Source organism: Anser anser, assembly GCF_964211835.1.
Source record: "Anser anser genome assembly, chromosome: 1".
In the NCBI taxonomy this organism is placed as follows: Eukaryota; Metazoa; Chordata; class Aves; order Anseriformes; family Anatidae; genus Anser; species Anser anser.
The window spans coordinates 33,515,752-33,541,346 of record NC_139720.1 but is presented as its reverse complement, the minus strand read 5'-3'; the positions used below and the strand labels follow the sequence as shown (position 1 = coordinate 33,541,346).

The window sequence follows — 25,595 nt, the reverse complement described above, 5'->3', positions numbered from 1 at the left end:
TAGGAATAGATGTTAATTTTTAGTATTCACTAATTCATACCTAACTAAGACTAACTGGAAGAAAATTAAATACAAAATCATCACTGACAGCTGTAGAAGCACACTGCACATGGATTCAGAAACAAGGAAGACCTTCCAAATCTTCCTGGTATTATTCCATATCGTCTGCTTCATTATCTTTTGTCCTTTGATGGTATTGCAGTTACAGAATGGTTTCCTACCCATACTTATTTTAACAGCTGAAATTTCCACTTTACATTTTATTAGAGCACAGAATTCACCTTGCCTAAAACTTTACTACTAAAAGCTAGATGTATAGTGCTTTCTATAGTTAATGAAGAAAAGGTGGCACCAGAAGGTAATCTCTCATCATGTCACAAATTAGGCAGGTGAAAACCATTAATTTAACTGTGGGAGAATCTCCCCCCTCCATTAATTAAAGGGCAGCCTAGGAAAACAGCTTTGTCTAGAAACCGACTTGTAGATGGCTAAGTTGAAGTTGATCCCAACGCCAGGTATCCCTGTTTAAGTATCTAAACATGAAATTTCTTGTTCTATCAGCAGTACATAATAATACTACACAGAGTGCAAACAACAGCATAAGAGCAACATCAGTTGACCAACAAGAGTCTTCAATGTTTCTCTCATCCAATCGATACTTCGCTGGAAAAATGAGTAAAACTACATCATGAGCTAGAAGCACTAAGCTTTAACAAATGGTAGCCACTTTGTTTTGAAGGCTCTTGTCTGATTGTTAAGATGGACATGTGAGGTGTCGAGCAGCACAAGTGGAAAGGGCCATCAAGAACCGATTAATACTTAGAATGTGAATAGATCACTCTCAGCCCATGTAAGAACCACTGGCAGAACAGTTTTTTTCTCACTATCTGGCAGGTAATCAACAACAGTGTTAGGTGGAAGCAAAAGAATTTGGAGGGGAGGCTTTAATACTCCTTAACCTGCTTGAGATTTACAATGGTCACATTAGAGTTTTGCAGGGTTTTGCAGCTTCATAATTTGAGGATTACTTCTATATTGGTGAAGTAATATGGTGACATTATCTGAAAAAAACACTCATGACACAGATAATGCTGCCTGACAGCTTAAAAAAATATATAAAACCAACACAGGAGCTTAAATTAAATTAAATTATATTCAAAGAGAGAAAACAACTAATTTCAAGCATCAACTGTCCAATAGTGAACATCCTGGTTGAGTTTTTTCTTTCATGCTACTTCAAAGCAATGACAGAATGGTTTTACTTTATACTTTTCAGAAAAAATAGTCTAACAGTGAATAGAAGCAAGCTAGGAAAATCTGTGACACATGAATAGTTTTTCTTCTTCATTTAAGTATTTGAATAGAGCTATGCACTTACCACTGACATGCAAATTTCTCGCTGTCTATTTCTACTATTCCTGGTGGTGGAGCAACATGTGGTGCTGCTCTAGAGGCTGTGGGGAAGGAAAAAACATATTTGCTGAATGAAGCAAATGATTTTCAAAGCCATGACTATCACTGGTACAGTTTCTCCTATGCTTGTAAACTGGATATTTCCAGCTAAGGTAAATCACAGAGGTGGACTAAGACTACGGATTTGCACCAGTTTACCAAAATGAAGCAGGGCAGGCCAAGGCCAGGGACACCACTGAAGTGCAATCATGAAGCAAGCACTTAGTGAAGGACAGCTTCCAGATTCATGATCACGATCCATGTGCTAACTCTAAGAAGGATAGAGTACTGAATATGATTTAAGAGTGACAGGATACTCCACAAGAACAGGCACAAATACACAGTAATTTTCCAACTCCTAAGTTGAAACAAGTTTAAAGTAACCAACTTTATTACAATGTCACATTGGTTCCTTCCATTCACTCTTGTTCATTTCCTTAGTCACATTCTTTTCCACTCACTTCCACAGAAGTATCTGAACCCGTTCCAGAAACACTGGACATGAATGTTAGTATCTGTCACATTGATTCTTCCTCCTTTTTCCGCAGAATGAATAGCTCTGTTCCATCCTGCATGCACTTGAGGTATACTCCCTATGTTGAGTCTGGTTTGCCCACGATAGCAATCTGTAAGCAAACTCCCTGTCCTTATCTCAACCCATGAGCCATTTCCACTGTATTTTTCTCCACTTTTTCCTTTGAACGGGAGGAGTGAGAGAGCAGTTGCAGTAGAATTTAGCTGCCCAACAGGGTGAAACCACCACAATACCATATATGTATATATATATATATATGTATATATATATATCCATATGTGTGTATGTGCATATATATATATACACATATATAATATATATAGTAAGTATAGCATTATATATATGGTATATATATAATATACACACACACCATATATAATGCTATACTTATTTATGTAAATCAACTAGAAGCCTACGAAAGACAGAAATCATGCATGCCACATAGGAAACTCTGTAGAAGAGTATTTTCTCTCGTAGTGATACTAACCCGGGACACCTGCTGCATGGGCCTGTGAAGAACCATGATCCATTACTGGTGGTCTGACATCAGGTACTCCTTGCTGGTTAACACACTGATGTTCAATGAGTTTTACAGCAGTAAGCGCATCAGGTCCAAACATCTGGATGTCCATAGAAACCAGACATACTAATGTATCTAAAGTATTAAACGCAAAATCGACAATGACATTAGGACAAGACAAATGAATGCTGCTGGGACATGTTGATTTGCTTTAAAATTGTCACGTGTTGAAAGAAAACAAGCCTCCGCATGCTTCCGTAGGTTTTACACAATTTCTTACTGACATAAAAATATTTTAAAATAATTTTAGCTTCCATAGTTACTATCATCATCAGTTTCTTGCAGACACAAAGAGTTATTATAGTAAAATTTACTACTGCAATATCTATCCCTGAGCTGTGCACACACACACACACAAGCAAGCCACATTTTTAACCACTGAACACAACACGTTCTAAAGTTTTTTTTCCTACATAGGTAAGAGTAGTAGATTTTGTCTTGCTTCTGCCTTACCTATGCTCTTCTCTACTTTAGAAATCTTTGTGCAGGCCACTTCTCCCATTTCTGTGAGCATGTATAGCACCTCAAGTGCTGAGATTACAAGCAGCACATCTGGCAGCGTGAGATGACATATGATCTCTTTGTAGGATTCTTGATCCACATATTCACAAATTAAGACACCATTATCTTCAGCCTTACAAAGATTTGCCAAGATTTCCATGCCTGCAAAAAAAAAAAAAAAAAAATAGTTTAACAGCAATAATTTCAATTCTAATACAGCAATAAGAATAGCTTCAGATCTTACCTCTCATTTTTAAAAATCTATCCCTTGACATGAGGCATTTTGTAACAGTGTGAAACATTAGATGAGTAGTTTTGAAATCAACAGGATCCAAAAGAAGCTGATAGGAAAAGAGAAAAAAAAAATTATGACTAACACTATGCATATACTGCTAACAGTTCAAATCCTTAAATATGTACATCAAAACATAAGATTCAAAAGTGGTTAAATGGAGCATAGCTAAATGGCACTTGCGTTCACAAAAACAGAACCCTGTGAGGTTGTTGTTGTTTTTTTTTATTTTAGCTAGCGTTTTTAGCCCCCCCTTCCTCATCTACTCTGAAGTAGCAGCCTAATTTACATTTTTTTCTCAGAATAATGAAAATAACTTTATTTCCATGCAGCTAACAGCATACTCAAATACATTTTAGCATCCACCAAAGAACAGAACTCAAGTAGGAACAAGCATTCCTTCCCAAAGGCTACCACAGTTGTTCATCCTACTTGTATCCACTTCTGCTTCTCTATCAGAGCTCTCAGACATCGTAACAGGTAACATTCTTTCTTGTTCAAGAGATGCTGGATACATAGTAAATGAAAACACAAACTTCCTCAGACAGGCAGCAGTGGACCAATACTTGAAGTCTCATACTCTGGTATCTACCCATTTAATTTAAATGTACCTGTTATATTTAAAAATAAAAGGAATATCTGAACATAACTCCCTGTAAATTCTGCACAATTTATCTGTACAATGATATGTCAACCTGAAACAGTGCATTACTTTCAAGTCTCTTTGAAAAGACAAAGATGTCTCATGATTCAGGCAGTATACCCAGCACCATACCGGTGCCTGCTCAACGTGGCATAAAACCCTCTACCACCCCCCTTTTTCAAATGTTCTGTTTTAAGATTATAACTAAAGGAAGTACAAAGCGAGCAAGCTAGTGTATAGTCTGCAGAATTGAGCTAGTTCCCTTCTTCCATCTGCAGAACTAAAAATTATGCAGTATCAATATCCTGTATGTCCCCACGTAACCAGTCTTCTCCATGTGAATCTATTTAAGCAAACTAACACATACAGCCTGTATTTTACTTTTGGCCTTGAATACTTGCTTTCAAATTGCCATTTACAAATTCAGAGAATGATTTATTTACTGCTTCATCCAATGATCAAGGAAAAGTAATTCATTTAATTAACATTAAAGTAATGCCTTTATCAAATGATATTTTAATTATTCTGTTTTGAAGCACATTACCTCTGCTGCAATATTTCCCAGTGTGTCAAGCCCCAACTGCCGTAGAGAAATAAAATGACTGTGAGCAGAGAGTAGCAGGAACCGAAGACAAGTACGATTAGCTGCCAAAAGTTTAACATTTCCCTCTTCAAAAGAAAGATTACGTAAAATCACTGCGATCTGAAGAACCCGCTGCCCTTCGATATCATTAATGCCCAATTTGCGAGGTGGATGAAATAAGGATTCCCAAATCCAATCTTCTGATGGAATTTCTACAATGTAAATAAATAGATATATTAGTCCTTCCTTTGCTGTATTTACAAGCACGTATGTATTAAGTTTAGTCAAGATTTCTCACCTTGAGATTTGCTTCTGTCAGAAATTAGGTCACGTACTTCAATATCCTCAACAATATCCTTCCAAAACTGAAGAAAAAATTAGAAATACACTTAATTTCTAGGGGATTATATTTCTTGAATTATTATTTTTTATTATTTTTATTACTTTAAAATACTTTTCAATAGGAAAAAGATTATGGTTTTAAAATTTCCTAGTGCCTTGAGTCTTGACTTATCTAATAGTATCAAAACTTTTCACTCACGGAACGATACGCAAGATGTTCAGTACTTCTCATGAGGAAGCTCTTCCTTTCACAAGTACCAGAAGTACGCTTTCGTGATGAACCAACAGTACCCTCAATCTATGCTACTGAAACTACATGGGTGTTCTTCCACAAACCATTACAAATCCAGCAATAAGTGGGAAAAAGTAGAGCTCATTCTCTTTCACTTCCTACAAGCAGTGAACTCATAAGGCAGATGATTCCTCTCGGTTTCAGTAAACCTTAGCTCCTGCCCGAAGTCCAACAGCTAAGATTTCTATTTGGAGAGACTTTCTAAAGCTTCTAAAATGTTTTCCACACCACCTTAAATCAATGAACAGAGAGAAGCAACAACCACCGCCACCAAAAACCTTTATAAATAAACGCAAGCCAGAAAGCTTCAGCAGACTAGAATTCAAATTACTTTATAAATATATGGCCTGATCTGTAAACGGTTACATTGCTTGGCCTGGTGAAATTAACTATCAATCAAGGAATCAAAGGTTTGCAAGCTAATAAAAATATACACTGTAATGTATACTAAAGATTAAAAATATATAATATATTCTAATGTATACATCAGAATAAAAATGTAAACTTTCATTTGAGTAATGTATATATTTCTTTGACTCACTAAAGAAATAGAGCTACTCTTCTGGTTATGAACACTGAATAAAAGCACAAATAAATCTTGATAAAAAGGGAAGGATGGTACAACCAGCTGAACAGCAGGAGAAATTTTGCTATGCAAATGTAATTACTAAATTACAGCATTCATACCAAGCTTGACACTATTATTTTCTTGAAAAATATAATACTACAGATTTTCTAAATTGGAAGGAAAAGAATTTTATTTTTCACTGCAATGCTGCTAAATGACATCCAAGTGCTGTTTAGTAAAGAGGCTGACTTGCACAGAAAGGATTATTACCTCATTTTAGCCAAGACAAGAACAGCTAGATAAAAATCTAGCCTCCTACTGTTTGTGACAAACAGATTTTTCTAGTTAATACTGAGGCTACCATCAAGACCCCACAGAAGACCAAGGCATAGAGATAAAGTTTGCAAGATGTACTTCATTTTGAGCTGCTTTTCCTTTTAAAGAAGGAGACTATAGCATTTAAGGAAGAGGTTTCAGTCATGATTTAAAGGGCATATAAAATATATTATCTGGAAACATACACGTTCCTTTAGGATGTTTCCTTCTGGAAAAGGAATGAAGACAATAATCCTTCAAATTTCACTGCTACTTAAAAGAAAAACCTTACAAGCTTTAAGGATTAGCTGTTTAATCAGTTAAGGATTTATTATTATTATTATTATGTGAATATTGAGCAGAGATACTTAAAAGTCTTCATCTTTAACCTGAACCTCTTTGGAAGAGGACAAAGTCAATCACAGTGCAATGTTAAAAATGCTGTCCCATGTTAAATGGTAAAACAGCATGATCACATTTTGCTAGCTGAATCCTCCAATAACCCACTTTTTGCCTCTTAGTATTTCAGCTTACAGTCCAAAGTGAAACATTTAAAAACCTCTGGCAATAAAAAGTCTCAAAGGAGCTAATTTTTTCCATCTAGAAGGCATGTTCTCAAAAGAGTGGAAAATGACGATTTGATTTTTTTGCAGACGAAGACACAGCAGATACTGCTGAAGATAAAGCCTTGAAGTCCTATGGCTAAAGATGAGGACAGAAATACACTGCTGGAAGAGCACACATCTCGCCTCACACAAAATAAACAGACCCACTCTAGTTGCTAGACCAACTGAGAAATAGGTGTCAGGTAGGATAGGATCATCTTTTTCAGAAAAGAACACAGCTTCTTTCTGCAAGTTAAAATGAGAGATTCCACAGCACCAAAGAAAATCTCTTTATGCAACTGTTACTCTTCAAATTGTTTCATTATGTAGTCTTGCTGTGAGCATAAGATACTATCTGCTAAAACTAGAGAGTTTTTTTGCCTCAGGATTACCCATACACAAGTGCTGTTACGTAGGCGAAAGCACACCAGGATAGCTTGTGTTCCCCCATAGCCTCAGTTACTCCAAATCAGAGAGATCTGGAAGGTCTCTTAAAGCTCTAAGGAGGAGAATCCGGAAGACTGGGCATGAACATACAGACAACACAACTTCAGAATGAATGAAGTTGTATTATATATTTCTCTTTTGCGTTTATTTCTACATACGCTATCACTGTAGATGATCACACCCACTGAGAACACTGCTTTTTTTTTTTTACCTGCAGAAGTGTCCCAGGGCCTTTTGCTCACCAAAACCTGTAGGCTTACATTCCCAAAGCCAGCATTTATCAGGGGTGTTTCAGCAACTGTGAGATGTCTTCTGCAGCAGTAAGTCAAACTTCCTGTGATCACTTTGCAGATTTTAAGATTTCAAGCATTCTGCAAAAGTTCCAGTGGTATCACTTCAGTCCTAGTGGAGGTAGCTGTGACATTCAGAGGAAGCTGTATTTTCATACTTGCTTAGCACATTATCAGCTAACTCAGGAGAAAGACTGAGCAGAAAGAGCACGGCGCCTCACAGAACAAAAAACTGCTAGGAAATCCTTCCAGACTCTTGATACACCAGAACAAGGAAGAAGCTGAAAACATACAGATTCAAACCAGATGTCCAAGCAGGTAACCTCTGACAGACCATACTCTCTTCAGCCTACTCACTCATCCAAAAAATTGTAGAAAAGCATGTTTCTACAGAGGATATGGAAAAGAATTAAACTGATTCAGCCACTCTAGCACAACCTCAACAGCCTTGTGGATGACTCGGAGTGTTTAGAGAAATGCTTTCACAATCAGAAGGTCTGCAGTAAGTTCATCTGTGCCTCTAGAACCGGTCTGGCTCTGGACCAGAATACTCACTTCTTGTACTGTTTAATACAAAGACATGAATATTGGTCTATATTCAGATAGATGCACAGCCCTAGTTCTTAGGGGAGGTCAAAAACAAACCAACCAACCTCAGGAAACATTAAGCTACATCTTCCATTCAACAAGCCAATAACTTAAATAGCTTAACTTATCAGTAATGTTCAAAAATCTGAGCAGGTAAGCCAAAACCTACTACATCTGGTATTTAGAGCAATAATTTTGGAAATGGACTGTTAACTATAGAGAAGACAGAATTCCCTAAGACTCTAGCTGTTGACAAGCATTTTGTAACAAATGCTAAATGTACAGATGGAAGCCTGGTATATTTTTATCAGTATTTTGAACTCCAGAACACCTTAAAGCTTTACCATAGACAGCTGATGTCGATTTTTCATTAATTACAAAATATTTTAAAAACATAGTAGAGAAAACCACAAATTAACAAAGAATAGCACCTTGTTCTGAAACTTAATCCACTGGGATTCTGGTGAAGTACAGATGTTTCCATATCTCAAACAGATCTTCACATTGGAATCAACTGCCTTGAAAGTAAATGATCAAAAAAAAAAAAAAAAAGCAACCAACCAACCAACAGTTCTTCCTCTACAGCACTAGGATTACCTACATCTTGTACTCCTGAGTAAAGGTGTTGAGACATCTTAAGTTCAGAATGAGCTTGCATCTATTCCTTTTCTTTACAAGGGAAGAGGATTTTTGGACTTAAGTAGACTGACTTGATTGCTCTCAGCCTATTCAACATTCATTTCCTGCCTACAGAAAAAAGACCCCTGAAAAGTATCGGGGGGGGGGGGGGGGGGGGGGGGGACAGACCAGAGAATGACAAGGTGGAAAACAAAATCAAATAACCTACATATGTTTGAGATCCATCTATGAGAAAAGAACAAGGCAAAACATGCCAGCATTTTTATTTTCCCAAAGAAAAGTCAAGAGTGCAATAAGATGGATTAGATCAACCTGAGCATTCTTTTGAAAAACGACAGGGAAGCAAGAAAACAAGCATCACAGGCAGTTATTACTTCCCTAAGAAAAGGTGTGGATAGCTGCACTTTGATACTACATATCAACAGAAATGAACAGGAAGGAAGAAAAACTGAAGCTCTTTATCAACATTTATCCCCATATAAATATTTTAGGTCATTATATAATACTGATAATTGGAACATAAAGCTAAAACTTGGACTCAAACAAGTAACACTTGACTATGTGACATCTAGATGATAAGAGATAATGGATGAGGGTTAAAGAACTTGATTCACGTGCACAATCTGATTACTGTCAATAGACAAGTTCCTCTGGAAGAAGATACACAGGATTATACATAATTCACCAAAAATCAGACTGACAAAATTACTGTCTGTAAAAAACAATGGATGTCTAAGTTCACAAATCATGTACTGCAGCAATGATCATGACTACTTATTGTCCAAGAAAAATATGAGTGCAAGTGGAGCCAAGTCTGAGCTTGACAGCTTGACGGATCACGAAGAGACAAGAAAGTGACATTTGAAAAGTATTTTAGGCATGTAAATTTGTAAGGATCTCTCCCTACACATTATGTGAGACGGACTCAAAGAATAAATGCACAGTAAATGAATATTAAACTTACACAAAGGAAAGAGTTGGACAACAAACTGATTTCACACACAAGAAAGAAAGAAAGAAAGAAAGAAAAGCATTATGTAAAGCAATAAAGGAAGCACGGAAATTGCATAAGCATAGACTTTGGAATTCCACAGCCAGAAGAGGCACCAAGAAGTCAAAGACCTTAACGAAGGACATCCTGTTGTTCTGAGTAAATACAGATTTAAGCCTATTTTCAGGACCAGGAAAATTCAGAAAGGGAGAAAGCAAGAAATTAACATAGCTATAAGGGAAAACAGCAGGCACAATTAAAATGATACTCAGATTTTGACAGCTAATGGAGCGGAGATTAAGTATGCATTCATGTTCACTGATTAGTAAAGATATTTGATTCAGTTTTAAGGGAAGCACTGTACAAAGCGAGAACACATCCAGCACTATATATAATGGTAAGTGCAAAAGAAGATTGGAAAACTTGTAATGTGGTGAGGATTGGCAAAACAAACAAGCAAACAGTGAAATAAAACCTGATTCTCTCAAAGTTTAGTATAAAATAAAGAAATACACTGCTATTCATCTTCACCTTCAACTGGAATATTAGTGGTGTTAAAGGACAAACCCAAAGATTTAAGCCCTTCTGTTTGTGGATATGACATTACCAAACCAGAAGACTGTTTTGAAAAAATCATGATACTGTTAACCATTTATGAAGCTTTACAAAAAATGATAGTGGCTTACAATGAATTCTGGAAAGCGAAGTAGGTATGTTTAGAAAAGAGAAAGCAGCAGCAGTAATAAAAGTGTTTAACACACAGAGCTTTCTACTTGCTCCTAAAATGCCTGATCAATGCTGACTAAGGAACAAAGATGGATAAAATCTAAAGGAAATCTACTGTAGTTAACCATCGCACAAAATATGCAGAAGACAGACTAAAAACCATCACATTTTGGATCAAAGTGAAAATATACTAGTAATATATATAGTTAGATGACAATGGAAAGGTAATTCAGCTAAATGAAGGTAATATTAGAAATAAGTAGTACCAGAGTTCTTCAGAAAGAGAGGATACGTAAAGTAAAATGATTTTAGGTCAAAACTGGAGGAGAGCAGAATATAAAAATCAAACTATGGGCACTGAAACACTTGAAAAATTCTTTATGATACATGAATAGAGAACTAAAAGAGTTGCCTGAATACCAAATAGCCAACAGTAATGACTTAGATAGCTAAAGGTGGGAGAAATGGTAATGATGCTGTACTACTCAGAGTGAGCTAAAATGTAGTAAAAGAATGAGAAAAAATAATGAAAAAAACACATGGCTATATTTTTTTTGATTTGTAATTTAAAAATTCTAATATGACTAAGAGACCAAAAATTAAATCAAGTTAATTTAAGCAAATGTTAAATAAAAACTTAGACAATTTTTAGTATAAATACAGAATTCTGAAGTGACCCCAGTTATATTTATAAAGATACTGAAATACAGAAACTAACTGTAAAATCCAAAAGTTCCAAGTTTATGTTCATGTATTTTAGTAAGCAGAAGAAGGAGCTTGGAAAAAAAGTTGTTTCAGTAAGTATAGGTATATAGATGAAACATCAAATGTTCTGAACATCCCTCATTGATCATATTTTGACTATTGCATTTGAAAAGCTATTTTCAGCTAATGAAGATTAGGAAGAGTTCAGTATTTTTTGCATAAAACTGACATACCAACACTTAAATCACCATTTAATTACCAAGAACCCAAATTTATTTTTCTTCTATGAATCCTAAATTTAACTCTGAGAATCATTTTCAAAACAGCTTCAAGATTTCTAATACTTCTCTGCCAAAAACAAACCAACCAACCAAAACTCCAACAAATGAAAAAAAAATCAACTAGTGTTTGAGGATAATGGTTATAAACTCGAGAATTTCTACCAACTCAATTCCTACTAGCTTAGAATTTGTAAATTTAAGAAATTGCTCTTTCCCAGTACGCTATTAATCTCTACCATTTCTACGTTCATGCCATCACTATACTATCCCATACTATCTCTTTTGATACATAATTCTGCACTTTTTTCCTTCTGTTTAAAAACTCTTTTCTGTTCTTTTCTGTTTTCATCTTTACAGAAATGTCTAATCTGCTGCCACTATAGCAGAACAGACTGGAATGATAACCTCAGGAAACTGAACAAACAACTGGCAGTAAAATAAAAACAAACCAAGAAGAATTTTTAAAAAGATAATGTGAACAGTGAAGAGAGGGAGCACAACACACTCAATAGCCATTCTATTGATGCTAAAGCTGTAAACCCCGATTTGAAAGACAGATATAACCATATCTACCCTGCCAGCCAAGTATCTCCATTCTATGTCAGGAAGCTCCCATAATGCTTCCTCTGTTTTGATACAGTCACAGCTGCAATACAAAATAAATGACTTCCAGTAGTGGGGTCAAATAAATGCTTTAAGTAAGATGTTCTGAAAAATCTGGATTCTTGGCATTAAGAGTTATTTTTAGTTTTGGTGTTACGTTTCTGACATGCTTTCGGCGGTATTTCACTACAGAGTGGTACTGTGTGTTGTAGGGCTCAAAAATAGAGCTTGGCGAGTATCCAAGTCTCTTATTAGTAAACCTTACTGCAGCTACAGCGGTTCTACTTCACACTTGCTTAAAAACATTTATCAGAACCATCTGTCCTTATCTATCACAATTACTTACATTTATATAATTAATGAACATATAATGAATTAGAATTCTGTGCAATTTTAAATGTTTATAGATCTAAACATGGTACTTGTTGCTGCTCTAGATCAGCAACAGTCTGTGGCAGTTTAGGGTGAAGATAAAACAGAAGTGTTAAGTGCTTAAAAAAAAACCACACACACACAACCTATAGTACTCTGAACATACTCCTCACTGGAAAAGGTAACATATTATCAAGAATTATTTTTTATGCTTACCTTCAGTACACTTGAACCGTGTTTACAAGTTCATATACTAGCAAAAATGAGAGCTTACCTTTTTTTGTTGTTAACTTTATTTAGGAAATTATGGTTAGGGAATCTATTCATTAACATTTCAACAATATTTATCATTTATCACTAACACTGCAATTGCCCAACTTGTCCCAAAATCAAGTTACATAAAAAAGAAAACAAAAGACAAATGGAAAGAGCTCCTAAAAAATCTCATCTCTATAATAACAATCTTATTAATAATATATCCGAATATATCTTTATACACTGGAAAGACATTTCAGTGTGTAAGAAGATTAAGAAACTGAGCAGAAAACTGGCTATCGGTTTTTAAGAAACTCATCAGGTCACCTTTTCACATTTTCACTTAATAAAAAACATAAATTAGCAACATATATTCTAATCTAGCTTTCCTCTATTTCAGTCTTATAAATTTTCACCTGAAATTCTATTTATGGAAGTTGCTGCATGTTACGGCAAACATGCTGAAATGTGAAACCTCCTTCAGATAACAGTACATTTTGGACTCTCTTTCACCTCAAAATGCTCATCCAGAGTAAGGAGGAAGCACTTACACAAAGCAACTTCTCTTACATTTTTTACGTCATTTCATTACTAATAGAGTACATCATGCCCTCTAGTGGGAAGATAAAAAAGCCTTGCGAATAAAAAAAACCTAACTGAAACAAACTCACAACATTTCTAACTTAATGAAATTTGCCCTATGCTTCTTTTGGCATGGTCCCGATTTTCATAATCCAGCGTGTTGGTGGTGGTTTTCTGTTTGTTTGTTTGTTTTTTAATTGAAAGATCACCATTCTTTTCTCTTGCTAAGGTTTTCCTTTCCATTTCACATATTAGTTTTCTTTATAAAAAGAAACGTGGAATCTCTTTATCCGTTCGCCTACACCTATCTTTTCTAAATACTTATCTTCCTGCTTATCCAAACATTTTATGATAGCTGTGATTTAGTGTCCTACTATATTTAAACAAAAGGAAAAAGATTGAGTAATTCAAGATACCCATGTTAGTATATCTTCATTTTTCTTCCTTTTAAAGGATTTGATACCCGCCATATCCAGTTCAAAATATTAAATTATTTTTTAAATTACCTTAACAAAATCTCTATCAGTTTTCTCCTTCCATTCTTCTCCAAATACAGCAGAAAATGATCCTAAAGCTTTAAGCATAAAAAGCAGAATTCAGTAAAAAAAAAAATTGAACATTTTGACTTTTTACTAATCCACAAACTAAATAAAGATTCAACACTACAGACTATTCCAGTGTCTCCTCCTCCTTAAAAGGATCCTGTGTTAAATTGTATAATATTGCTGAAATTTCTGTAGTAATTAACTACTACTGGAATTTTACAGTTTAAATAGAGAACAACCAGAACTAAAGAATGGACTACTTTGGGAACCCTATAAATAAATAAATGAAATAAAATGAAAAACTATGGGAAACTTTTCCAGAGCTCTTTTCAAGGAGACATGATGACTGCTCAATTTTCAACCTCATGTCAACAACTAGTTTCCATGTGCAAACACTGCCTTAATAGTTAAGCGAAGTCCCATTAATGTTTTCCAAAAAACAGAAGAGTAGCAGTGATAGTTTGACAGCACTCAACTGAAAGTCAATATTTAAACAGGAAGCGTAATGAGTGTTCTTGGATTTTTGATGGAGCCACCACCAAAGCTTTTCTAATCATTACTGCTTGAAAGCAGCAAGGATAAGATTCAGTCTATCTAAAACTAAGCTTTGTCTTGCAGTAGTTCTGTAATGAATTAATGACAGGTAAAGTTATACTTAAATATTTTGGTTCCCAATGTTTTATTGTTTTGAGCAAAATGCAAAAAATCTAATTTCCAAGACTACATCAGCTTTCAGCTCTTACAGAAATCAAACCAAGACTTATGCAGCATTTCAAATTGTAGATACCAGATACTTCTCAAACCCCTGGGACTGTCCTACTGCATACAATGTAATTGTCATCTCAAACTATTTGGGGCAGGTGGGGAGGGGAGGAGCTGAAAACGTTTTTCTTGTTACCTAGAAACACTGCATTATAAATATTATTACTAACAATGATAACACCTTAATTATAGACAAGCCAAATCTAAAACACATTACATTTAAATAAAATTAATCAGCTATCATTTATTTACACCTGAAATTATCATGACAGTATTTTCATACTTAGTTTGCTAATTACAAATTTCATTTAATCACCAAACTTGACAATTTACCTTTTATAGCACAAAAGCACATAAGTATTTCAAATTGAAAAATTAAAATCCATGCTGCAAAAATACGTAAGCATCCCCCTTTTCTTTTCCCAGTTTGTCTTAATTAGTCTTCCTAATGCTGCTGGGACACACTCTGGATTTATCCAGAAGACATAATCTCTAGAGGTATCGAGTAAGATAAAAATGAAGGTTTCCCCAGAAAAAGAAAAGAGCAAGCCCGTTACATGCTTGTCACTCCTTTTGTCACTATTGTCACTCAAATATTTTTCAATGTAAGAAATACAAATAGGGGCCAGCTATGAACAAGCCTGTGCTCTGAGTCCAATTTAAGAACTTGAAAAAACACCATCTACCTTTGCAATGTCCAGAAGATCATGAAATAATAACACAAATTTAATTATTTACAAATTTCTAAATCCATAAAAGGATTCCATCAAAGGAATGGTGAGTGATGGCAAACAAAAAATCTAGAGAGCAAGCATCCTTGGAATTACTAACGTGGTGGCCTATGTTTCACTTTAGCTTCCCTTCAGATATTTTTCTTGGCAAGTTCCTGTGACTGGGGTAGATGCAGATCCTAAATGATCAATATCTAATCGTAACTGAAGGGCATGGACACAAGTCACAAACATAAGTGAGAAGTCAGAAGACACTAATGCAATATTGAGGGGGAGGGGAGCTACAAATCATTATGTAAAAAAGTTCATTTAAACAATATAAAAACAGTGTACAATGTCTAGCATAGATTCTTCCCCAGAATTTTACAACAGAAACTCTGACATACCATACTATGTTTGTGCTTACACATGCAAAGCAGATTTACACTCAACAAATACATATGATCATCTGTAGTAGCAGACAAACATATTTAGCTAAAAATGTTCATTTCAGCTATTTCTTATTGTAAAACTAAAAAAAAAAAATCAGTACATAAAACCAGTAAATAATTCCTCCTCCTCACCATGAGGTAGGAGCTATGCTTTTATGAGTTTTAGGATGGTTTGGGGTTACCTTTTTTTTTTTCTTCCCCTCTCCTTGACAGAAAGACAGACAAGTAATTAACAAGGAACACCTTGGCATGGAGGCCACACTGAACAGCTCAAACAGAAGAATTTATTTCACATAGTAAAGTATTTTGATGGGATAGACTATCTTTAAAAAATGAAGCGCTAACAAATCAAGTATTTCTTATCCCTTGAGTTTTGTTTTCTGAATTTCACTGCAGTTAAATGCAAAGAGCCAGGATAAGATCTTAATGGGTCAGTTTACAGACTGCCCTTTTTTTAATTTTTAATTTGTGATTGCCACTAGAAAAGAAATATGAAAAATCAGTATGTTCCTACGAATTTAGAAGGAAGCAGTAGCACACTACAAGCAATGGAATGCTGTAAATTTGAGCAACTTGAACAATTTAACTGTACCACTACAAAACTAATTCTGAATTTTCATTAAAATGTTAAATAACCCTGCTTTAAATTACCTAACTGAAATTTGTAATGTTCAATGTCTGATATAAACAATACTTGTGGAAGAGGTAAAAATGAAAACTAGATACAGGCATGTTACAGTGCAATATATTACAAATGTTTTGGTTATTAAGGATTGTGAACGATGCAACAAACAGGTATTGACTCTGTTGCAAAAATGTTGTCACATACTTACTGTCATCAAACACCCCAGCATTAGCAAGCAGTAATGTGATGATTTTAGGGTCCTTTTCAAGCTGCATGACATGCTTGCTTTCATTTGAAAGAAGAGTACATACATTAATTGCAAAATCCACTTCATTTGGGAGTCCAGATAACAGTGAAAGCACCAATTTATTATAGTCATTTGGTGAATTAAAGTCCATAGACAGCCCATAGCTTTGACGAAGGTAATCTAAATAAGAAAAAAATAATTAAAACAATGTTTTCACAGCTAAACTAATTAATATTCAAACTATATATTGTGCAATGTTATTATGAATGATTATTTTTAAATTAGTTTATTAATAAGGTATTGCTTTTACAGTATTCAATTTATTTTTCCATTTGTCTTTGGCCAAAATGTTGAACACATTCTACCTAGTTGTGTACCTTTCTAGTTAGATATTAATTCCTTCAACATCTCCAGAATGCAAAACTGCAATATGTTCTTCCAACGAAAAGCTTTGAAAATGCAAACTTTAATTAAAGCAGGATATCATTTGGAGTCACTTTCTACACAACAAATTACACATCCCTTCCACAGAGTCCATGAGATTCCGATGTGTTTATTGGTTCTTTTCAAGATTGATACTTTGGTCTGTAAATTACAATGGGGTTGATTCTGGCTTCTTATGCATGAGCTTTGTTCCTCAGATTTTAAAGCTTAATTAATCATATGCTCAACTCAGATATTTGGCTCTGCAGAGAGATGACTGATATGATGGAAACAAAATCTGTAAATTTTCAAGGTACCTTGTTTCAAGAACAGTAACTTTTGAGCCCTGCTAACTAGAAAGAAACATTTGGAATGAAGTGCAATAGCTTATGCATATTCATATTAATTTTATTTTGGCTCACAATAGAAAGGTTTTTGAAGTATTAAGTTAACAATTTGAGTGACCTATACATTTGATGGTTTTAATATTATTGTGAACTTATTAATACACTGTAGCTTGTTCCAATATGTATATGGAAAAAAATCAAAACTTTTTTCCTCAAAAATTTACCTGACACACTGTGTTGCTGGTAGTTATAAGAAGATGGAATTGCACCAATGGGAAGTTGTGGCTTTGGATTGCCTGGTTGTACCTCATCATCCTCCTCCCCAAAATGATGGACTTTTTCATACTTTTCTAGATAACTGGAATAAAAAATAATAATAAATAAAAAATAGCATAGGTTTTAACATACATAGTATAACTAAATCCTTCATATCCCTCAAGAGATGAGCTGCCAAAAGAAACAAATCGTACAAACATGAAGATTTACTGGAAACAATAGTCAAAGTGGCATAAAACATAAAACGTGAGTCAGACTGACAATAGGTGATACAGAGGATGCAGATATGTGGAATTATGGATTTATATTTCCACTTTCTTCACATTTTTCAACAGCATTTCCTAGCTAAATCACAACCCATTAAGCTCTCTTGTGACTAAGTCCATTTTTTCCAAATCAGATTTTGCGTTAGCTTCCCCAGACAAGTCTGCAAGTCAAAGCATTGTAAAAGTTACTCTGTACAGTTTACCAATATACTTATTGAGGTCAAGTCCAGAAAAACATTTCCTTCCTTCCTCCTGACCTAAAGAAGAATATATCAAATCCTAGCTATTACACGAGAGTAAGAGAGTGTAGATATACTGAAGGCAGTAATTCAAGGTCAGAAATTCTGAGCCACAGCTGCAACTAATGACTATTGGAAATCCCTTTAAACCTTTTCAGAAAAAAAAAAAAAGGTTGATATACTGTACACAGTGGCAGATTATCCCAGTGTTCTGCAAGCACAGAAGCTATATATACACACCAAAATCAAACAGTTAATCACCTTGGTAAATTAATTATCTCAACGTAGGTGGTTTTTTTCATTACAAACTATGACTTTCAGAACTTGGTGCATGCCAACATATAAAGAAAGGCAACTTAAAAGGCCCAGGGTAGCCTTAACTCTACACAGATGTATTAGATGCAACACCCCTCCTGAAATTATTCCAAGATCACAAAGTTGCATACACTTACAAACTTTCTCCCTGTGGAAAAACTGACACCATCCAGTCAATTAAATCTTACTCAAAACACTACATAATCAGGAAATAATTCACGACAGTTATCTTTCCATTTGTATATGCCAGAAATATTTAGTATCTTAGGAGAAAAAAAAGCTTTTGATACAATTTTCGTATCATGCACTGACCAGCATCTCTTCCCTTTTCTGATTGTTCTGAAACCAGAACGTATTTCAGTAACCATGAACTGAAAAAATACCTGTGGCTTATGTATTCTGACAGGTTAAATCCCCACGTGTATGCATTAGTTGTTGGTATTTTAAGATAAACTTAGCAGTGGCTTCTAAAATCAGGAGAGAGAACACAGTTGCGCAGCATCCTGAACTACGTGCAAGTCTAAAACCTCTTAGGATCACAATATTTTAAATTTATTGTGGTCCAAAATGAAACTTGGGAACAATTAAAATACTTTCAGTTGAACATTGGTCACTGCAGAAGTCTAGTGTTTGTTTGGTCTCCTACCAGCATTTGTGTGGAGGCTCTTCCAAACAGCCCAGTAAATCGCTGAGTGTCATCATCATCACTGACTGAAGGAGTTTGTATTGCAATTGAGAGACCAATATTGAAAGATGGTTTCATAAAACTAGCCTTACTTCTGATACCAAGTCAAAGGGAAACCTAAAAATCCAGATGTGATCTTTCTCACACATACACAAAAGCATGCTGTGCCTTGTTCTCCTCTGAGATCATCAAAAGCTGCTGAAATCACAGAAAAGACCCACCAAAGTAAAGACAGGAGCATCAAAAAGTCCTTGATCAGACTAATCAAATTCATGATAAGTCCCATCAATTTAAACTGAGCCTACATGCATGTGTTTCTATAACCAGGACCTAAAGGAGTAGCTCAGTGACTGCTTGACGTTCCCTCCTGACCATCCCATCTCTCACTCTTCAGTGAGCTCATTCAGCAAATGAAGAGGATTATAGGTTGGTTTTCCACTGATCTATCGAACTGATAGGGGTCAGATGAACGCTAGAGCTGATGCAGGGGCACTAGCAGGTATACATGGCTGGAGATGGCAAGATGATGATGTGCATGTGCCGTTTCAGCGATGGCAGAAGCTAGAGTGCCTTAGCTTGTCTAATATGACTTCAGAAGTGCTGTGGCTGGATCTAATTTCCTCATATGTTGGCCTGAGTCAAAGCTTGAGCTTTACATAAAACACTTTAATTACTGAATGTCAGATTGCATAAGAATAAGTAAAAATCCCTACACAGGAACACATATAGTACTCCAAATAGAGAAAATCTACCAAATCTACCACCATCCTAAAATAAAAATACTGAACCTTATACTTTATATTAAATCCATGTCCCAGCAGAGCTAACCACCATGAATATCCTAGATGTGCTCCTCTGCTAATACCTACTTTATTAAAATGTGTTGAAACAGTTCTGTCAAACATAGGCACTCTGAAATCTTAAGAATGAAGTCCCCTTCTTCCCTCTGAAAGCAAATGATTACATTGATTCCCACTCTATTTGACTAAGAAATTTGGGGAGGCTAGAAAAATCTTAGGGGTGAGTATAAATTAGAAGACCTTTGCAAACTAAACTGATTTTACTTTTTTTTCTGGCGTTGACAACTCTTACAAAGTTATCACAAATGTCTTATTCAATAAATGTTTCATAGAAAAACTGGATTGGAATCAACCTAAAGTGATGATCTACATTTTCCCTATGTCAAAGCATGTACCAGCTTCAACCCCTTAAATTCTCAGCTCCTCTAGTTGTCATTTGATTTACTGAAGTTCCACCCCTTCAAAGAGCTCTCCCTCTTTCCTATCTCACCCCAAACTAATCTTCTAATCTGCTGAGAAAAATAAAGTCCCAAAGGCTAAAATGTTGTGGTTTTTGTCTTCCCTATCACAAACAGAAAGTCTTTCCCTACACCTACCCCATACACTTATCCCTTTTAAAGCACTGCCAGTTTACCGGGGGGACATTTTGCTGTTTCTGAATCCATGGAGTTTAACAACCCTATTACTGAATTTCAGCTAAAATAACCAGACCATAATAGACGGACTTAGAGTGATTCCTTAATGCTACATAAGTACTGACTGCTCACAGACAAGTGTACAGACCTCAATCCTCCAAACCCTCCGTTCGTTTACTGCAGAGAAAAAGAATGACCTGGAATTTTAGTGAAGAGAAGCAGCTTTGTAAATTAGCTTATAAATGAGCTTTACTAGTCTTAAATTCTAATCTTACCAGTCTGGCACACAGCGACTGTACAAGCAGCAGAACAGTTCTCATAAAGACAGGTCTTGCTTTAAAGACATAAGAAATTTAAGTATAATAAATGGAGCTTTTTTATTACTGAAAAACGGATGTGCAAAAGCTCATAAATTATAATCAAGTAGTTACAAAAAGCTAATCTCATGTTTCAAAACAACTTAGACCTGTACCTATAGACCTGACATGCATACTCTGAACTCAGAAAATGTTTTTTTTGTGTGTGTTTGTTTGTTAAGATATTTAGAATGTTTCCTTAATTTAGCAAAGTCACAGGCAGTTCATATCAACAGCACCAGTCTTGATCTTTCAATCTTCCCGTCTTTTAATTTCAACACCAGCTGACTGACTGGGCCCTGAAAGAGAAAGATGCAGCCAATATGTGCAAAAAAGGACCAAAGCAACTAACTAAATGAAGGACCAGAAGGAAACTACTAATAAAACAAGCAATGTATACAGGGTATAAAAGTTTCAATGGCATCTGGGACAAAAACTAAGTAGCACGTTGAAGCCTTGGTGATCATGGGACAACGATGGAAACCAGGTTCTGTACTCACACCAAAAGGCACTCCATACTGTCAGCGTGGCGTCTTAAATGGACATCAGCCCAGCACACACACGATCCAAAAGATTCAAGAAACTGAAATGCGATGGCCTTTTACAGCCCCTACCTCCTCCTTTCAGCTCGGACATGCCTCTGTTCTGAGAGGGCTAACTTTTTTATTTAACGCCTGGTGAATAGCTAGAACTACTGAATATGCAAAGTACTTAAATACGTGAAAATACATGGGCAACCAAAGACATGTGAAGGCTGGCTATTTTTAAAGGACAAGTCATTTGAATGCTTTCTGAAAACTTGGTTCCTCTAAGGATCCTTTGAGTTGGAAATAAAGAGATACCACCTTTTGGAAAAAAACAGATTCACCTATTAGACATTCTGTTGCTGTGACAACTTCAATAAGTCATTTGGTTTCATTCAGGTCCATGAGAAAATAAATTCTCTGAAGATGGCCAATATTTTTATACATTAAAAATACTTCCTTAAATAACAACCATAGATTTTCATTCACTGAAGTTAGCTTCAGGCTTGTTTTCAAATGTTTGGAAAAAATACTAATAAAAGGAAGCCACTACACGCATCTAGTGGCACGCAGAATTTACTATTGGCACGCAGAATTTACTATTGGCAGGGTCATGAAGGGGCTTAGAGTATGCCACCATCTCTCAAGCTATCTGGTGCCTTTTGCTTCTTGAAAAATTGGAGAATATGAATAAAAAAGCATCTAGACTTTTTTCACTCGGAGACGACAGTAATCTAAATTCAGAGTCTGCCACATACTTCCTTAGTACTGGTCAACCTATTTTATGTATCATTATGAAGCACCTGACTTATTTGGGTATTTCAAGTCCCTATTATTACTCCCTCCCAGTAACTTTGCCAGATAATGTGTGGCAAAACAGTGAAGATGGCATCAACCATTATAGACCAACAATGAATTTATTAGCTTTGCGTCCAGCTAAAGGAAAAGCAGGTACTATTCCCATCAGAGATCTCCTCCTGGCCTTTCCTCATTAACTTGTGGTGCCAGTCGAAGGCTGCAACCATTTTAAAAGATGACATCTTCACCAGGCAATCCATTCTTGTGCTCTACCATGGATCTTTGTCTCCTACTTGAAAATCTGATCCATTTATGAGTCTTACTAGCAGGCAGTATTCTGATCACAGAGGAGGCTGCTTCTCAGCAGGGCCGGAGGGCTCACGCTCAGTTCACCCCCCGCTAGTGCACACGGTGAAGACTGGTGCCACGCTCCGGATGGAAACTTCTGCTTAGGCCTTAACGAGTCTGCTGCTGCAGCCGCCTCAAGTAACGTCTAACTCGTTCACTCATCCCATGGAAGTTCCTTCACAGAGCCCCCGCCTCGAGAGTTAAGCAAACTACTTCCTGGAAATGCCTCAGCCAACAGCAGGCTTCAAGGCTCCGCTCACCCTTTTAACAAACACCAAGCAGCTGCCTCACGCGGCTGTGCTTGATTCCGTCCCTATCCGTGTTTTGACAGTGCCATCAGCAATCTCTTCAGGGCTTTCTCCCCTGCCTCCAAGGGTACCATGAATTCCAATTTAAGTTACATCCAATTATTGTCAGAACTGATGCTCGCAGCTGAATCCTTCAAAATAATGCTCGTGTTGTTTTCCATCTTCACGTTGTTGCCTCAGTAACACAGCCACCGAGCACCTCGCACACACAGCGGCACCCAGTGAAACATCCCACCTGTAGCACCACTCAGTGGCACTCTTTGATGTCTGGGCTATTATGACTGCCTGATTAGACTGGCTGACAAATCAAGATGAATAGGATGCCAGATGAATAGGAAACTCCATCAGCTGTGTGTTTCTAACACCTGGCCTGCCAGCAGAGAGCTGCCCTCCGGCCTGGGCAGGCCCCTTGCCCGCTCTGTGCCCACGCAGCCCCAGACAAAACAGCCCGCCTCGCTCCAGGGACCCCACAGCTCCAGTCTCCACCTTGGCACCCCCCCCCATTGACACCTCAGCAAACTGCGAGCAAACTTGGAAGGCCCCGTTCAGATGAAACGGAGTCTCAGGCTTTCTAACAGATCCACGTGCAAACAAATTGCAGCGCATGCAATCTTTAAGTGTGTTAACGTTTTGTAACGCAGGTTATGCAAGATTACATGACAGATGGTCCACTTTGTGGTTTGCTTGAAATTTGGTTAAGAAATCCTATCAAGAAGCCTTTGCAGAAAGAGAAAACTGTATACATGCCTTCTTAACGAGCTTCGGAATCTGATACAGCAAGATCCTTTATCTATTGTTACAGAAAGAGGGGGAGAATTCGTGAGCAATTTTGAAAGTTTCACTTTATTAGACATTACAACAACAAGAAAAAGACAGTATGCAATGCTTTGAAGTTCAAAAAAAATCACTCAAATCACTGAAAATATGTTCTTAATAAACATGAGAACACCAAGTGGAAAGAAATTAAGATATTACGTTATGCTTTAATATTAATAATGCTCTAATTTAGAAGGAAAATAATAAAAGACATATGCCAGCCAACTGAAGTATGCGTGCTGGAGTGCAAATGCAAGAGACTGGGGCAGCTGCGGCAGGGAGGGAACAAAACAGAACCGAAAAGAAGCCTCTGAAGCAACCACACAACCAGGAACTCCAACAGACTGTGGACAAATGCCCTACAGAACTGAGAGCTGGAGAAGATGACAGATATTTTGACTTTCTCAAGTTATGAGGAACTAACTCTGTTTTGTTAAAGAAGGGGGAGGAGGAGGAAGGAAGTACTAAAAGAAAAGGCAAAAGCTTCATTCACCAGGAGGACATGCTAGCCAAAACAGCAGCAGAAGGCAAAAATCAGACCTCCTGCTACTTCTACATTCCTTTAACTTTTCTCTAACTCTCCGCAAACCCTGACACCCCTGTGGTCAGACCTGGCAGAAGGACTGCATGGGCAAGTCTCTGCATAGCAACAGCAGTGGCCCGGTAGACAAAGTTTTCACAGTTAAGCAACTGCATTCTGGTCTACTGCGCTGTAACCAACACCAAAATGTCTCAACACTTGCTTTTTTGAAATGAAGATCCCTCACTTCCAGGTTTGCTTTCATTTATTTTTAAATCTAAATCAAAATGAGCCTGCTTGTGAGCCAAGGCTGCAGTCCCCAGCCCTCTTCCAGGACTAATCCTTCTACTGTGTTCTCACTGCTTGCCAAAAGCAGTTCTCCACCAGCACCACCTCTCACCACTTCAGCAGCTGTTTCATCAGATCCGATGGGCTCCACATCCAGCAATATCTGAGCTGCGCCATTATTAGTAGCATTAATTCTCCAGACTACATCTGGGAATTAACTTTCCAACAACTATGTACTCATCTTACTAATTTTGTCGTAGTTCTGCTGCCACCTAGGCTGACAGCTCATCAAGCCTGTCAAGTATGACAGTAACCTGGGTTTAGCTCTTCAAGCAAAATATCAGAATCCTCGAGATTTATTTTCTTTTCTACATGCATAACATGCTTGCAAATTCTAGAACTCCCCCCGATTTTCTCTGGTTTGAAAAACAATCAGTCTGCAGCACTACTGAGATTTCCTGACAGCGCCTGCCTCTGAACAGCAAAGATGTGCTAATACAAGTTGTACCACCTGGAAGGAACCAGGAGATTAAAACTAAACAGTGTGTGACTGCACAAGGCAGGTCACAATAACGCAACGTCACCCACACCAGTCATCTTGTTTCAGGCAACTACGGACCAGCAGCTGTATACAGCACAGCCTGAAATCCCGAATGTCACCACGTTATGACCGCCACACAGAAACACCCAGGTGTTCCAGAAGTATTTCTGGAGACAAGCAACTATGGCCATAAACACTTTTCAATACAAACACGTATTCACTCTTTTAAAGCAGATTGTGTACAAACTCACGTAACTTTCAGTACTGTGAATATAAGTAGTTGTGATGTTGACCGGAGGACCTACTGACTTTATACATCTATATAAGTAACAAACATTTAATTAACTAAATGAAGAAAATTATATGATGTATAAACAAGGTCTAAATCTATTTGCCAACTGCTACTCATGTCTATCATTTAGCTATTATGAAATTCAAATTACACGAAAATATTTTTGCTTTTTTTCCCCCAGTGCAGAAGGAGGAAAAGAAACGACGCGTCTAACAGCAATCCAACTCTTTCTTATGACATTCTGTCAGTGCCTTGTCTGAAGAGTTGTTCTTACTGAAGAGGAAGTTTCT

At 36.6% G+C, this 25,595-nt stretch overlaps 1 protein-coding gene across 2 annotated transcripts in view; it reads right to left on the bottom strand.

Moving 5' to 3' along the window:
• Nucleotides 1-25,595, bottom strand: part of ARID2 (AT-rich interaction domain 2) — a 104,597-nt gene that overhangs the window by 29,583 nt on the left and 49,419 nt on the right. Inside the window, exons 4-12 of one of the 2 annotated variants that reach the window (XM_083845500.1) lie at nt 17,523-17,656; nt 16,490-16,708; nt 13,694-13,761; nt 4,885-4,951; nt 4,548-4,798; nt 3,313-3,409; nt 3,021-3,230; nt 2,475-2,642; nt 1,379-1,454 (exon numbers count right to left, since the gene is read on the bottom strand). In XM_083845500.1, the coding sequence (XP_083701626.1) occupies nt 1,379-1,454; nt 2,475-2,642; nt 3,021-3,230; nt 3,313-3,409; nt 4,548-4,798; nt 4,885-4,951; nt 13,694-13,761; nt 16,490-16,708; nt 17,523-17,656 (1,290 nt within the window). The other variant, XM_083845501.1, reaches the window with a different exon arrangement.